At 37.3% G+C, this 17,033-nt stretch overlaps 1 protein-coding gene across 19 annotated transcripts in view; it reads left to right on the top strand.

The window, feature by feature from the left end:
• The window catches only part of LOC128863865 (serine/threonine-protein phosphatase 2A 56 kDa regulatory subunit gamma isoform), a 64,140-nt gene that overhangs the window by 27,470 nt on the left and 19,637 nt on the right, over nt 1-17,033 (top strand). Inside the window, exons 1-2 of one of the 19 annotated variants that reach the window (XM_054103245.1) lie at nt 4,426-6,273; nt 8,190-8,718. The exons of 17 other annotated variants lie outside the window; for them this stretch is intronic. In XM_054103245.1, the coding sequence (XP_053959220.1) occupies nt 4,927-6,273; nt 8,190-8,718 (1,876 nt within the window). In that variant the 5' untranslated portion in view covers nt 4,426-4,926. Of the gene's footprint in view, nt 1-4,425; nt 6,274-8,189; nt 8,719-17,033 lie in introns of those variants that run through there. One more of the 19 variants, XM_054103252.1, reaches the window with a different exon arrangement.

Genomic DNA, 17,033 nt, shown 5'->3' with positions numbered 1-17,033 from the left:
TTGTAACTTATTATAATGGTTCTCTTAAATTCACAACGAAGTAGTGATACCATTTGTAAAAAAAGCGAATTTTCAATAATAACTTTTTCCTAGCGGCACAAGGAAATCAATAGCTAAAGGCAACGTTCCTATTTTAATGTTGATATGTGTATGCCCACCTCCATGCGCACGATAACGCGAGTAAAAATTAATATATTTCAATGAAACTCGGTGCTAATATTATTCTTTGTCCAATGTAGTTTGCTGAATGAACGAAATCGGTCAATAACCACGCCCATCTCCCATATAACTATAATTCTCATAAAAGACAAAAATTTGATATCTGTTACAAATGAAGCAAAATTACTCAGATGTGATACAAATCTGGAACCATAAAAAAAAGTACGCAAGTAAGAATAAAAAAAAGGGCCGTGACACACTCGCTTTTAGGTGAATGCGTTTATTTTCGATTATTCGAAAACGACTTAAAAGAAACTCACCCAAATTTCGAACACGTTATGTTTCCCACCTCATTTAGGTTCAAAATAAATATTGAGATCGGATAAAAACTACATCCACTTCTTATATTTTAAGACTAAATTTCCGTCTTTTCCTCTGTATAACTCTAATTACCTATGAGTTGGTTTGATTCCAAAAATTAATAGCCAGCCCTAATTTAATTTTACTAAAATGTGCGCGGGTATATAAAGTACGGTGCGGACCGAATTTGGGCTTCCTCACGGGTTTTATTAAACTATTATAAATTATGTAGACAGACTGTTGTTGTTGTTGTAGCAACATAAACATTCCACATACATACATGCACGGTGAATGCTGCTGCTGGAGTGACAGTCCTTGGCCGGATATAAATCCGGGTCGTTCCGGTAACGTAGAACCGACTGTCGTGGGAACGATGGAGACAGGCCTTCCTGCATCATGACTATCCAAATAAATCTAGCTAAAAAGTTATTATTTATCCAGCGGATTTTTAAAAATCTCGGGCACATATCGGGATTTCTGAACTAAACTTGGTGTTAATATTTTTGATATCAGGTTAAAAAATTGCACTTATTATTAATTTGAACAAAATAGTATATGACAACGGGTAACGGGTTGACAGGTGCTCGCTGTCAAAATTAGAACACATTTAATCGCATGAATTGTGGCGGGGTCGGTTTTCTTTCCGCCGGTTATTTTTACGATTCGGAGTTCAGAGAGAACGTAGGTTCGAATCTCAGTGAAAGACCAAAATGAAGAAAAAGTTTTTTCTAATAGCGGCCGCCCTCAACAGGCAATGGCAAACCTCTAAGTGTATTTCCGCCACGAAAAAGCTCCTCATAAGAAATATTTGCCGTTCGAAGTCGGCTTGAAACTGTATGTCCCTCCATTTGTGGAAAAACATCAAGACGCACACCACAAATAAGAGGAGGAGCTCGGCCAAACACCCAAAAAGGGTGTACGCGTGTACGTGTATATATACATAAAAGCAACAGTAGGCAAATAACAAACAAATAATATTTATTCGATGCACAAGAAATCCCACAAAATTTCAATAATTTAAAAATAAGTGTTTTTTTTTTAAACAATGAGCTTCAACCACGAGTTGCTTCAGAAATATAGCAAACGAAAAGATTTCACTACAAAATTACGCTGTTCCGCGGTAATTCTGTTTCGGGTCTTACTTCACTCCTATCTGACTATGACTATGGCATGAAATTTCATAAAAAAGCGCAGTTCTCCCGTTTACCTCTCTACCTGATTACTTAAAATTTTGCTAAAATTCTTTCCCATAGTTTTATGGGAACTCCGACTTAGAATATTTTGCTTGAATTACTACGATTTTACTTCATACAAGTCATTCCACTCTAATACATAAATAAATACGCACATGAATGCGAATTACACTCGTACTGTTATTATAAAGTGTTCTTTGTCATGGATTCAGGGAGTTAAAAACAAAAGTCATTGCCGATTACCATAAGATATAAAAAGTCAAACACACAAGCACATATGTCCATATGTATGTGTGTGTAAATATTAAAAGTGTTTAGCAGTATTTAGAAAATGTTGATTATTTTGCTTACATTTAAGAACGTAATAATTATTTTCCGTTATCGGTAGAAAAGTTTCAGGTGCGTAACCAACACTGACTCAAATTTCTCTCACCAGTCTGACAGAAGTAAGAAACTAGTCGCACCAAAGATTAGAAATGCATTGAAATTATTCAATCACAGTAGTAAAAAATTTGTAGTTAAGGTAGATAAGTTTCAGGGAAATGTTTCTTTTTAAACCAACAACACTAAGGCATCCCCATCTACCATTTGAGTACTCAACTACTTTACACATCTAATTGACCGCAATTCCCTTATGTTGCTGGTTGGCTTTGAACTTGACACTATCTGACACAATATAGCTGATACTAAGTAGCTAATTTGCCAGATTTAATTGTGTTGCCATTAGCGTTATTGACTTCATCATTAGCTTAACTGTTATTTTCGTTCGCATCGTCATCATTGCCTTCTTCATTGGTATCCTTTGTTTGTAGTTCCATAAACGTACACATTCGCAAATGTTTGTTTGTTATTTCAGTTTTAGAAAATAATGTTGCTTTATTTTTTTAACGATTAATTCATATTTTTTTTTGTTCTCTCACTTTTGCATGCCATTTAATAATCTTAAAAAATGGACATTTAATTTAAATGCAAATTAATATTACCTGCGCTAGGTATTTTTCTTAAATTCGCGCTTTTTTAATAACAAAATCAACATATCAACATGCTTACATATCATTGATGTGCAATACTGTAACAGGGTGTCACACTCTCCAAGTTCTAATAAATTCTGTATGTACAGGAATGATCTGCAAATGGTATGCTTTTAAACGCTATTTTTCGTCATATCCAAGATTTCGTGCCGAACTTTTGCGTTTTTGTTAAGAAATCTCCGCAGTAAGGTTTGAATATGATTTGATAGTTTTGCTGTATAAAGCTGTATTCGCCTTCCTCTCTCAAACCGGTTCGAAGTCAATTTAGAAAAAGTAACAGACAAAAAGTAAAAAACGTTTTCTTTAAACATTTTTTAAAAAACTACTCAACAAAGAAATATATATTATAAATATTATTTTAAATAAATATCCTGGATGCGTTGTGCAAAATAGATATTTATTTTTTTACAAATTTGGGTGATATAGCGCCCCACCCATCCTTAGTCCTCTATTGGGTGGACTTAGGCACTTAACGAGTCGCAAGGCCAAAAGTTCTTCATTGGGTTAGTTTACTGGGGCGGCAGCCCTTGGTCGAAAAAAAAACCGAGTCATTCCGATAACGTAGAACCGGCTGCCATGGGACAGTCTTTGATGCCCCGATGTGCGGTATGTTTTGGATCATTAGCCAAAAGTCCATTTCTTCCATAGAATGCACAGATACCGCTTCATAGGTACAAAAGTTGGGGTATATCCTCCTTTTGGGAAATGCGCCTTCAAATCACTATTGATCACTTCACCATGTTTCATGGGTTTCTTTACGATATGCCGTGAGTTGCATTTGATTCTTTGGCCAACCTAGACTCACCACATCCCAATTAGTAGAGTTTAACTTAAAAAAAATCTCTTTCCTCAAACCCAAAACCTTATCCTTTCCATCCTTAACCAACGCAAGACAAAACGCAAAAAAAACTTTTCGTGCGCAGCAACGAATTCCTTTCATAATCACAAATTTCTTTGGCCAGTATTCGTTTTTGTGGTTCTTGTTGTAGTAGCATAAACATTCCCCATACATGCATGGGAATGCTGCTGCTGGAGCGACAGTCCTTGGCCGGATATAAATTCGGATCGTTCCTATAACGTAGAACCGACTGTCGTGGGAACGCCAGCATTGGTTTTTCTTCTCTACTACCTCAAAACTCGCATCACAAAGGATAAATTTGATTTCTTCGTCCAAGTGTGCCCACTCTTTGGACAACCATTATAACCTAACCTAACTTAACCTTAAAACTCAAATTTTAAATATCTTGGCTAGCTGTCGGCTGGCTATCATTGATGTTTGATAAATACTTTAAGCGCTGCTGTAGGAGAAGCGAAGTCGCTGCTGGCTATCAAATTCCGAAAATGGCGGATATCGCGGTAACCTCTGTGCCCTCGGGAACACTTGCGACTACATTTTTTAAAACTTTGCATTACCTTGCGGATAATTTGAAATATATTTGTGATTTTTCATAAAAATATATAACTTATTAGAACTGGCAAAAGGTAGTAATTGTTAAAATGTTACAGTATTGTACGTCAGTAGTACATACAGACATACTTTTGAAACTGGGAAAGCGTATTTATTTTTGTAAATGAGTTAAATAAATGATTCATTACATCTGCTTTGTGTGCTTCATAAACTTAATTTACTGTATGTATATTTAAGCATTTTCTTTACCTTTTTCGTTAAGCAGCGGTACTGTATTTCTATGTCTAAAGTGGATAACTTCAATACGTATGTATTTGTGCTAAAACCGCAAACAGTTTGGCTTATGAATATTATTATTATTAACTGCTCATATTTCACAAAAACCAAAAAAAAAAAACTATCAGATAACTGAAATTGTAAACGCAAACATATCCAGTGACCTTAAATGGAACCCAAAGGCTAAACAAGCAAAAAAAATTGACGAAAAGTGAGGACTAAATTAATAAAAAAAAAAAAAAATTTGCTAAATATATATATATATAAAAACCGTGTTTGAAAGGACCTAAGCGATAAACAATAATCATACTTAGAATTATACTCGGCATCAGTCATATTTTTATTCCCATTGAAGAAAATAAAATAAAAGCACGTGAAGGAACTTAAAAAACCAAGTGATTGTGTAGTGTTGAAATGTTAGTGTTGCGGGCGTATTTAAGCTGTTCTTTGTTGTAGCTGCAATGCCATTTAATACTACACCAGCAGCAGTTTTGATGAAATGGTATTTAATGCTATGTACTATACGGGCAATTCGGTCGGTTTTAAGCAACAGCAACACCACCACCACCAACAACAGCCACAACATCAGTCCCACGTGCCGCTAACAAAAGAGTGCACGAAAATATCTCGACACCCAGCCAGTGAGCAAAAAACATTGGCTACTGTGTGTGGGGGTGACTCCACAACAACAACCGCAATAACTACATCCATAGATCCAGCAGAATCGATTAACTTAATTGATCAAGTTATTTCGCCAAGTTATAATTATCAAACTATTCATCAGTACATTAACAATAACGGAACTAACACTAGCGGCGCAACAGCAACAGCAACCACATTGATAGGTACAGGTACAGGTAAAACAGCTACATCGGCTGCAAAGCGAACAAGCTCGCCATTGGTATCCATCACGGCAACAACCACAACAATATCCAATTCAACGGCGACGAGAACCTCAGTGGCGGCAGTACCTACGTCAGCGCTTACATCCGCGAATTCCCTGCCCGGCTACTATGGCCTAGGCATACCCAAGTCGCCCTCATTTCACAGTGGACTTGATCAGTTAGCCGACAATAACGACGACGACGACTCATTGTTCCCAAACGCCAACGGTCGCAAAGACGACGACATCCCACACGGTGTTGGCAGTTGTAGCGGCAGCTCGACAGTACGCTTTGCAACAACAAATCACAGCGTACACAGCGTAAAATTCAAATTTACTAATATAGAAGAAATCAAAGCGAAATTTCTGGTTGGTGAAACGTTCGGAACAGCACACCCGTCTGGCAACAATCGTTGCATTATGCCCACAATGCCCGCAATGCCACAACATCAGCAAGCCGACATTCAGGCCACCGCAGCAGTAACGCAGCTAATAACAGCAAGCAGCAACACATTGTCGGCAGTGACAACTCCTCCTGTTGCCACTGGCATTGTATCCGCCGCTGTTGCCTCATTTACGTATAATTCCAATAACGCAGCTACTGCATATTCTTCCAACAACACATCTTCATATTCCTCATTGTTAGCTCCATCTTCATCTACATCGGCATCGATATCGACATCGGCATCGGCATCTGCATCTGCATGCGTATCGGCTTTGTCTGGTACAAGCACGATTGTGGCTGGTGGAATACCTAGTGGTGGCGTTGGCGTCAGTGTTGGTTCTGGTGCGGGCATTGGCGGTGCTGCTATTAATTCAATTAGCACTGCCATTGTTACCACATCGACGACGACAACGTCATCTTCTCTGGTTGCGACACTGACACAGCACTTCTCAGCTGCCACCTCAGCTACATCATTGCTTTCAACAGCTGCCACATCATCGCTAACTGCAAACAATAAGGTTTGATTGACATTTTCCTGCATGTAGCTGATAGTAAAAACATATATGTATAAATATGTAAACATCTTTATGTCATATATTTTTCCATTAAATTTTTTATTAGAAATTCATCTATAATTAACATTTCCATTTATTTTGTAAACCTAATGCAAACGAAAATGCAGGTATTATAAATAACATTAAACTACCTTCTCTGGACAATTTTCGCTCACAATGCCAAGAAACTGAAATTCCTTTGAGACCCTTCCGTCTCAATAAAAAAAAAATCGAGTAGGAAATTTCACCACTCAAAAAGCCAATTGGACTCTAAGCACCATATATTGACAAATTTAGACTACTTACTTATGTATTTTTTAATTTTAATTATTTTATTATAAAAATATAGTGCAATCAATCTACCTACAATAAAGACCAAGTTTAAACTTTGTGATTTATTTGATTTGTTAAAATTTGATAAGTATTCATTAAAATATTAAACTTTTCTATCCGAATTAAAAAAAAAAAATTGGTTACGCAGTGGTATAGCCCACTAAATTTTAATGTAATAAAGTGCGTTATTGAGGTGGCTCAAAATTTTCTTTCATTTTCCATAATTTTCCTCTGTGGTTGTAGCGCATTTTCCCCATTTAACGAATGCACGAAATTTTTTTTATCCCATAAACCAATTTTAATCGATTATTTATTTTTATTGATTTATTATTTTTATTATCGATATGATTTTAATCGGTCATCCAGAAGAGAATGATTCTGCTGTGCTAGGAGCTCACTGCTTCCGTCCACAATGATGCCATGAATTTGGCATTCAAAAAATTTAATTTTTTATTCCTGGTAATCTACTGAACCTATGCCAGGAATATTCTACAATCAACACAAATTTAATGCATTAAACTTAATTTAATGTAACTTTTTTAATTTAATACATAAACTGTCGAAATGTGTACGAATTGGCCTGTATCAATCAAGGAATACTACTACAAGTGCTGATACCTCAGAATGCATTAGGTTTATATCCGAACTTAAATTTATTTATTTTTCTTTTTTTCAAACCCAGTTGAAGCAACCTTAACGCTTAAACAGGCACAATTTACTTACGAATAACCTGCTCCTTTAAAAGTTCATCGCATGCTGTTCGGGAGCATACTTTACGTGAAAGTGGTACTTCAGATTCGATGTTTTATCTTTTTGAATGTAATTTCGATTATTCGATGTTCACATTGCACCATAAACTCGAGTTTATAGTTGTGTGCGATGACAAACTCTGTTCGCGTTCTCTCTGGAGTTTTTAAAAAACTCAGTTTAAGATTTGACCTTGAAAATTCCAGATCATAGCAATTTCAAAACGAACCTTCCATAATGAATAATTTCTTGTTGGTGTTAGAAGTTTCTTTTAAAAACTATTTTAAAAACAGTTGATATCACTGCCACGATCGAAAATGAAAAATTAATCAACTCGAATAAAATGAGCCACATTAATATACAAATACATATATACATGCACATGTATGTATATGCATATGCAAAAATATCTGTCAATAAAAGAAGTGTTAAGATTGATTTCATGTAAGCCAAATTGATATTCTCACCACATAACATAAAATTTGTCATTAAAAATATTTTAAAAAGAACCCTGGTATAAAAATTTGAATTTATTTCCAATTTGTACTCACTCTTTCTTAAACGACCCATCAATAAAACAAAACGAACTCATCGCAATTGGGCGCCACACATCAAACATAAAAAAATTCCAAACCTACCGCTTAATTTTTGCCGATCACTGCCAAAAATATCATGTTTGCTTCCATCGCATCGCCATTATCATACGATCATCATTTTCGATACGACATCAACAACATGAAAACAAACTCAACTTCGGTTGTAAACATTTACTCCGCTTCGGGGCTTCGTCGGCCAAGCAGTCGGCAGTCAGTGCGGCTGCCGCGATCAAAAATATCTTGAATGCCACAAAGAGTGTTGGAAGTTCAGCTGCAGCTGTAGCGACGAATAGCTTTAACGGCAATCAAGGACAACCGGCAAATTCTGCAGGCTGTGCAAGCGGAGGAAATGTGGCACAAAATATCGTCAGCGGAATCGGTATCTCGTTGGGTATCACTAGTGCGGCTAACAGTAATATTGCCACCACCGGAGTGCTATTGCCCAATGGAAATGGTGCATCTTTAGCTACAAGGCTCAACAATTCCATTGCGGCGCATTTCCAAAATGGCGACGAGCCGATCAATGGCTGCAACAGTAGCAGTAACAATAGTAGTAGTAATGGCGCGGGCAGTGGCAATGGTAACAACAGCAAAGACAGCCCGGCCAGCAAAGGAATCTTATCGCCACAAACATTAGAACAAATCAGCGGAAGTCCTGGACGCGCACGAGATCGTAATTTATTCCACTCACCATCCGCCACATCGGCGGCCGTACCTTTGCCGCTACTACGAGGTGCTTATCAACATTTCTTTCCTCGCCTAGTATAGTATTTCTTCCAATTTTTCTAAAATATTGTCCATATGATTCTCTTGATTTCATTGGTTGAATTACGTGCACTTCAGTATTATAATCAGCAGTTGCTTGTTTTACACTTTTGTTTATTTGAGGAGTATACATATCTGTGTATATGTATGTATGTGCATATGTTTAAAAGTGCCTAAGGTGAATACATACATATGTACGGGTGTTGAATGTTTTCAAGTTAAGTGTTTTGATCGTACGCACTCAATATTTAAGGAACTACAGATACTTATTTGGCATCAATACTTTTATAATGCATGCAAAAACAATTTAAATACGGATGTACACATCTCCTGGGAATTTTCTTTGCTCAAGTGAGAACAAAACTTCACCTTATAAGGACACCAAGCACTACGAAGATCTGAAAAAAACCGGAATTTTTATTTTAAACTTAGTGGACTTATCAACTTTGTGGAGTTTTGACTTAAAAACTGCCCAATACAACGATTTGCTTATCTCAACTCTTTGCTTCGTTATTAGATTTTTACCATTGAGAATTGATGTTCTTCCTCAAATAGTGGGACATACAGTTTAATCCTCCGAAAGCTCTTTCATGGCAGCAACTGATTCAGAGGTTTGCCATTGCCTGCCGAGGGACGACCGCTACTATAAAAACAGCTTTTCTAACGTTTGATGTTTCATGTCTACAGTGGTTTTCGAACGCACAATGGGGACGAACAAAAGTTTTTTCCAGCAGCGGTCCCCCTCAACAAGCAATGGCACACCTCCGAGTGAATTTTTGCCATGAAAAAAAGTTTCTCACAAAAAAACATTTGCCGTTCGGATTTGGTTTAAAACTCTAGGACCCTCTATTTGTGCATTAAGACGCACACCACAAATAGGAGGAGGAGCTCGGCCAAACACCTATCAGAAGTGTACGCGCCAATTAGTTTTTGTTTTTATTGCCGACGATTTGAAATTTGCAGATTAAACATGTACAGTTATTTAATGCATAGATTCCGGAAATTTTTGGATAAGGAGAATATTTTTTTTCTTTGTTCGCTCCTCTCGAGAGCCTAGGGCCTCGTCAAGACTCAGTCTTGCGTTGGTTTCGTTAATCTATTTTGATTTCTGACAGGGTAGGTGATTAGCTTGCCGCTATTAGTATTAAGTAACTAAAAATGTGTGTTGTCTGTTGTTATATCCTCTTTAATTCATAACAGTTTTCAAATCTTTCAAAAACTTATATTCCCCATTTAAATTTGTTTTAACTCCAGCGTTTCTAGCCACTTTCCCTCTAGGAATTGAAGTTAGATGCGGCTCGCATAATTCGCCATTGACCACGCACTTAACGATAGTCTTCGGAATTTAATAAATTCATGATGACTTTTCGGTTTCAATTGGAATAACATCTCATTGATAATTATATATTATTTTACATTTGAAGGTATGAATTACTAGTAGCAAACTAATTGCCGAAAAAATTCGTGACACAAAATTTATTTATAACTGAAAATTTTCGCGGGAAGTGTGTCCTGTCCGCAGCGTTAAGTTTATCGACGATATGATATTTTCAAACACATGTTTGCTATTTACAAATAATAATAAATGTTTTTTGAATTTGCATCGAAAAATGTGTTCACAAAAACCAGATATAAATTGAAGATTCCTACGCTAAAAGAAACTAGAAAATATGTACAGATGTAATATATATGGAAAATTTTACGGTATCTAATTTTTATTTGGTTTGACATTGTTAACAATATGAGAAATGAAATTCAAATATAAATATATGTCATTTGTCTCTTCTCATATATGTGCCTTTGTACATAGTTAACGGTTCAGTTCATTTCAGCGACAAGTATTTGCAATTACCCAGTAAAGAAATCTCACACCTTTATACTAAGTTAAATATTTGCAAAAAATAATAATAAGGAATCTTAAACTCTGAATTGCATATAGCGAATGGGAATCGAGAACACTAGAACCTAAACACAATTGAAGCGAGCAATAAAATTCACTTCTGCGAGTTTCAAGCTGTCAAAATTAGAGCACCGGCAAATACATGAAATTGAAACTAGTCACATGGTGGGCGAAATTCGTCGAGTTATTTCTAACGTTACGATATTTTAAATTTTTTATTAATAATTTATATCTTATATGCTATAATTTTAATTAATTAAAATAATACCTTTTATTTTTATTGTTTAAAAATAATAAAAGGTTTGTTCATGCTTGTAAGTTTTAAATATGTGTTTACTTTCCCTTTGTTTTGATGTAACTTTTTTTTTTTTTTTTTTTTTTTTGAATAAGTAAGGTAACATCTAATCAAAATGGCATCTTTTATGCTAATTGGGTCTAGGATGTAGCATTACTCAGACAACACCTGTAACATCTAACAATTAAAATTTAAGGGTGACTGGCAAAATTCATTCTTTTTTCCTCTTTGTTTACTCCTCTCGGGAGCATATTGCCTCGACAAAACTCTTCCATCGTACACGGTTCTGTGTTGTTGTTTTTGCACCGGCCCATGAGATGTCGGCATCTGCTAGTTCGCGCAGCATCGACCTTCTCCAAGTGTTGTTTGGTCGACCGCGACCTCTGCTCCCTTGCGTATTCCAGTCCAGTACCATTCTCGTGATGCTATCTGGTGGTTTTCTCAACGTGTGACCTATCCATCGCCGTTTTCTGCGTTTGATTTGCCTAAGGATGAGTTCCTCGTTCGTTAATCTCTACAGTGCGTCGTTACTGATGGTGTTTGGCCAGAATATTCTGCAGATGATGCGGAGGTATTCCGCGCTTCCGTACAACAATACGGACTTCGCGCATGAGCCGAATATTCGTAGTTTAGTGCACCTGGAGATTTGCGAACTCCTCCATACTGTATACATTCGCCCGAATGCCGCCCTTGCTTTATTTAGCCTGCAGTTGACATCTTCATCCGCTCCACTATCTGCCGTGATAATGCAGCCGAGAGTTCCGTTATGAAAAAATTGAAATGCTGCAACCTAAAGGTCCAAAAATGTCACGTTTATCTGCAGCAAAATATTTGAAGAAGTTGAAAACGTTGACGACCCCTTCGGACGAGGCGCAAAAAAATACCTCTCCAACGCAAGATCAGAAGATCATTAAATTGTTTGTGACAAAGCCGAACTTGTAGTGGCGTAAATGTGAAGTATTTTTAAGGAAAAGTGTTGGTAATGTATTTACGTGCAGAATTCTTCTTCAAATTCCAATAAAAAATACGTTGTGTCTCACTATCACACATTGAAAAAAGACTTAGATGGGCTAAGACAAATTCAGAACGGAAATGGTCAAAGATAATATTCTCGAATGAATTTTCCGTTTGGGCGAATAGTTGCCTACGTCGGTCCTGGTGTACTGCTGATAATCGACAACTTCAACAAACTGTTCAACATCCAGTTAAGGTTCATGTTCGAGGCTGCTTCTCCAAAAAAGATGCAAGATGCAAGGCCACTTTACAGACCAATTTATTAAAGGCGAACGCGCAGAACGACGACTGCTACATACAGCCTTCTAACTACAGAAATACTTACATGGAAAAGAAAAACATGGTTTACCTATGTTAGTAATCACGGAAGCACCTTCAAATGACCAGATTTCAGCCGTCAAAGGCATTGTCAGTCACTGTTAAATGACTTTTTTCTCAATTATGATTGGTTTATTGTGATTGAGCTTAGCTCAACGCGCCCAAGAAGAAGCTTTCGATTAGGTATTTGATATATGTAATTCAATAGAATTCGGTATGCGACTTTTGGAACATATTTCTATGTCCAACGTAAAATGTGTGTTGGGTACAATATACGTATAATATATACACAGTAGTATGTACTCGGCAATCGAACTTTGTTTAGCCGTCACGTATTCATACTTGCTGCTTTTGCTTTGCTGTGTCTAAATAAAGCACAAGAGGCACAAGCAAATACCACTGTAGTGAGGCAACAAATTAGCGCAATGAGATGCTTTTTTGCTGTTTTTATTTTATTTTATACGTTAAAACTCTTGCCAATGGATGTGTTGTGTTGCGGATAGAAATAAACGTTAAACTGCAATTTTGCAATATTTTTGCCGTTTTAAAATTAGCGCATTGGCACCGATGTGCAAATGGGAACAAATAAGCAAATAAACAAAACTCAAAAAGCCACAAAATACCGGAACGTTAGTGTTTGGCTTGCCAACGCAACGGTGACGGCATTGCTGCTGGTTGGTCAGTTGAGAATTCTCAAATTAAGCGCCTATGAATATTTGTGTGTGAATATAATGATGATAGTGCGACATAAATATTCAAAAGAGCGGAAAATTTTCTGAGCAATTTTGATTTGTTTATAAACATAGCCTTTTCGACCACAAAAAGAACAAACAACAAGAAGACGCCAGCGGAAAATTGCACAAATCGGTACATGCCCGAAGCTAACAAATAGTTCTAAAACTTTTTTTACGTCAATTCTAGATGAGGGAGGTGATAGCTGATAGCCGATAGCCACCAACGGAGAGTGTAAAAGCCAGCCAGTTTAATTAGATGACATCGAAATGCAAATTAAATAATATTTAGTAAATTCGTTTATTAATTTCGCGCTGACACAGTCGTATGTGCGTACATAAGTATGTACATGTTGTAGGTACATACATACAAGCACGTGGCCACTTCAAAAGGTTTATAGTTGTGACAGTATTCTATAAATTCTTTAGCATTGTTCTTCCATTTACTCCTCTCGGTGTACTTTTTTGTTAAATTTTATGACTGTGCACCATGCCATATATACACACACACACACACACACATTTCGGTGTAGCCCGGCGTTGACACCCACTTCCTCTTTCGAATTATTTGCATTTCGAACCCTTGCTTCTCTGCTTTTTGCTTTATTTTCATATTCAAAATATTTTGTCGGAGATTTCTTACACTGGTGCTGCAATTTCAAGTCCAAGGTCGTCATGTGTGCATGGATGTGTGAATGAATATTTGGATGTTTGTAGTTATAAATTAATTTTTCTTTTTGCATTTTCAAAAATATGTATTGATGATATCGTGGGTGCTGCCTCACTCCTCCAAATTTGATTCATCACCTGCCTGTCTATGTATAGATAAATATGTATGACTGTGTGTATGTTTGAATTCTACATCTGATGAATCGTCAACAAAATATTCTTATTTACCGTTATGAATAATATTATTTGTTGGGTGTACGATAAACATACATACATACGTTCATATGCAGTAGGCAGATGTGTGCGTCGAGAAAAATGTGCCAAAGTTCGATTATTAAACGCCTCAGCCCTGAAACACCAGGTCCTTCAAAGGCCGGCATAAGTAGATTTAAGTGTTAATAAATGCGAACTTACATAATGCATACAAAATTTAACTTTTTCGAAGTCTTTCGGAAAATAGCAATTTGGTTATGAAAAACTGTGAGAATTTTCCAGATTCTTTGGCAATCTGTAAATATCCTCCAGTTTTAGAGAACGAATATTACTCATTCTCATGACATCGGAACCCAATACTCGTAGCCGTGCTCTAGCAAAGGCAGGACACTCACAGAGAAAGTGCTCAGTGCTATCCGCCTCCTCCAAGCATGACAGGCATACCGGGTCCTCGAGGATTCCAATGGTGGTCATATGCTGACCCCATGCGTGGTGTCCTGTAATGATGCCGACCATAAACCGAATGTCTTTCCTTCTAAGTTTTAGTAGAAAGTTTGACAGTTTTCTGTTCGGATTTGTCACAAAACACTTTGCAGCGTTCTAGACCGGACCATTGCTCTTTATGTAAATTGCATTCATAATCGCTGATCCAATTCATGATACCTGCGGAACTGATTCCGATTATTGGCTCTAGCCCTTGTGGGGGAACCGCAGATCCACGGATGGCTAATTTTTCGGAAATTTCGTTTCCTTTAACACCGGAGTGTCCTGGAACCCATATAGGTAAGTACAAGCCTGTTCTGTCTTGCGACAGAATTAAGCTTCTTCTTGCATTCTTGAACAATCTTTGAGGTTTGCTTCGCGTTCTACAGTTCCTTCAGTGCAGCTTGACTGGCACTGAAAACTCCAATCTGTTTCCCGCTCCATCTCCTCTCGATTATCCATTCAGCTACTTTCAGGATGGCAAAAATTTCTGTTAGGAAAGCAGTTGCCATTTTCCCCATAGCGTAGTGATACTTATTACTATCGTTTAGGTACCATCCGCCTCCAGACCCTATTTCATTCTTGGACCTATCGGTGAAGAAAATATCCGTCAAACCTCCCTGAATGCATTCTGGATTGCTCCATTGCTCACGTAGTGGAAATCTGACATCATATTTTCTTCCAAATGGGTATCTATGGTATCTATGGGTATCAGGTCATAGTCACAGGAGTGGAGTACTCGGCAGCCAAATTGTGCTCGCTCATTTCACATGTATTCACATGCTCGTCCAATCAGTCGTTGTTCAGACGGCAACGAAGTGACATTGTGTTAATTTTTTTCGTATATCACCAACACAATCTCATTTTTTTCATTGTTTCTATCCGAGTGAGAAGACAACGCAGGTTCGCATCTCCGTAAGACACCAAAAATTAAGAAATCGTTTTTTTTTTAATAGCGGTCGCCCCCGGCAGGCAATGGCAAACCTCCGAATGTATTTCTGCCATGAAAAAGCTTCTCTTAAAAAATGGCTCCCATTCGTAGTCGGCGTAGGTCCCTCCATCACAGCTCCGAATAAATTGTCTATTCATCGCCAACTTATCATGTAAAATATTAATTACCGTTCCGTATGGCCTCTGTGCCTCTGGCGAGAATCATGTCCTGGACTGTTTTAATGATTTCCTGGTCGTTCCTCATCAAAAACGGTTGTTCGCCCACGTTTAAATTCGTTGAACCAATATCTAACTGTGGTCATAGATGGCGAAGCGCCCCCATAGCAGCATCCAACTTTACTTTTATCTCCTCGCATTTTTCCCCATCCAAAAACAAAAACGAAATACCGACCGATACTAATCTTTTTCCATCTTACTCGACTAGCTGCCAAATCCAAACTAATTTATCAATCAGTCTGAAATTTGTTTTGACGTCGTTTGATAGATAGCAGCACGCGATGGTAACACCAACTTTCGTCAGGAATCCATCCCCTCTGTCATCAAACACGGGTACTTATTGAACCGCGAATTTTGCGTAAAAATCTTGGCCTACATTCTTTAACTAAAATTCATGTGTGCTTGAAGAAACGATTGCACCAAAAATGGTAACAGCATATGGATTTCATACCGGAGGTGTGAATGCTCCGCCACTTCTTTCATCGATGATAATGATCGCCATTTTACGATAATTGGCGTTCGCTATATGGGCTCAGTTGAAAGACAATTTTCTTGTAAGAATTAAATGGTCTTGACATCAGTGATAAGATGGGCAAGCAATTCATTTTTAAGGTTGAAGTTTGGTAATCAAGAGATTTCCAGAACTGCTCCGGTCGAATGACCAATATGGAAAATTGGTTCCAAAGTGATATGGAGCACCACACTTAAATTTGTCCAGAAATAAATGACAGCCCGATTAAAAACTATTTTATTTAGCGCTTAATTTTGTTACATAAATGACAATAAAATTTAGCACTCTTGGTGGTTGTTGTTGTTTTTGTGGTAGCTTACTAAACAACCGTTGCTACTACAACACTCTTGACGGCCACAATTTTTACATAAATTCTACATACATACACACTATGGTTGGCTTATACATTTTTTATTGAGCTAATTTTTATAGTGAACATATTTAAAAAAGAAAACGAATACTATTTGCTATTTTTAAAAAAGATAACTACTATATATAAAATAAGAGAAACTCTCAAGTTTATTTCTTCTGTCTAGTCATTACACACTACACTCATGCGCCCACAACTTGGTTGGTGTCTGCCTACATACTTAAGTAAATATGTACATAAAAATGAATAAATAATTGGCGCGTACACTTCTGTTAGGTGTTTGGCCGAGCTCCTCCTCCTATTTGTGGTGTGCGTCTTGATGTTGTTCCACAAATGGAGGGACCTACAGTTTCAAGCCGACTCCGAACGGCAGATATTTTTATGAGGAGCTTTTTCATGGCAAAAATACACTCGGAGGTTTGCCATTGCCTGCCGAGGGGCGACCGCTATTAAAAAAATGTTTTTATTAATTTTGCTTTCACCGAGATTCGAACCAACGACCTCTCTGTGAATTCTGAATGGTAATCACGCACCAACCCATTCGGCTACGGCGGCCGTAATGTAAACACCCCAAAACGTGAACACTTTTATTTTGCATTGGCTACTCTAAAG

The sequence above is a fragment of the Anastrepha ludens genome, chromosome 2 (assembly GCF_028408465.1).
Source record: "Anastrepha ludens isolate Willacy chromosome 2, idAnaLude1.1, whole genome shotgun sequence".
Classification (NCBI taxonomy): Eukaryota; Metazoa; Arthropoda; class Insecta; order Diptera; family Tephritidae; genus Anastrepha; species Anastrepha ludens.
This window is presented reverse-complemented; position numbering and strand designations above follow the sequence as displayed.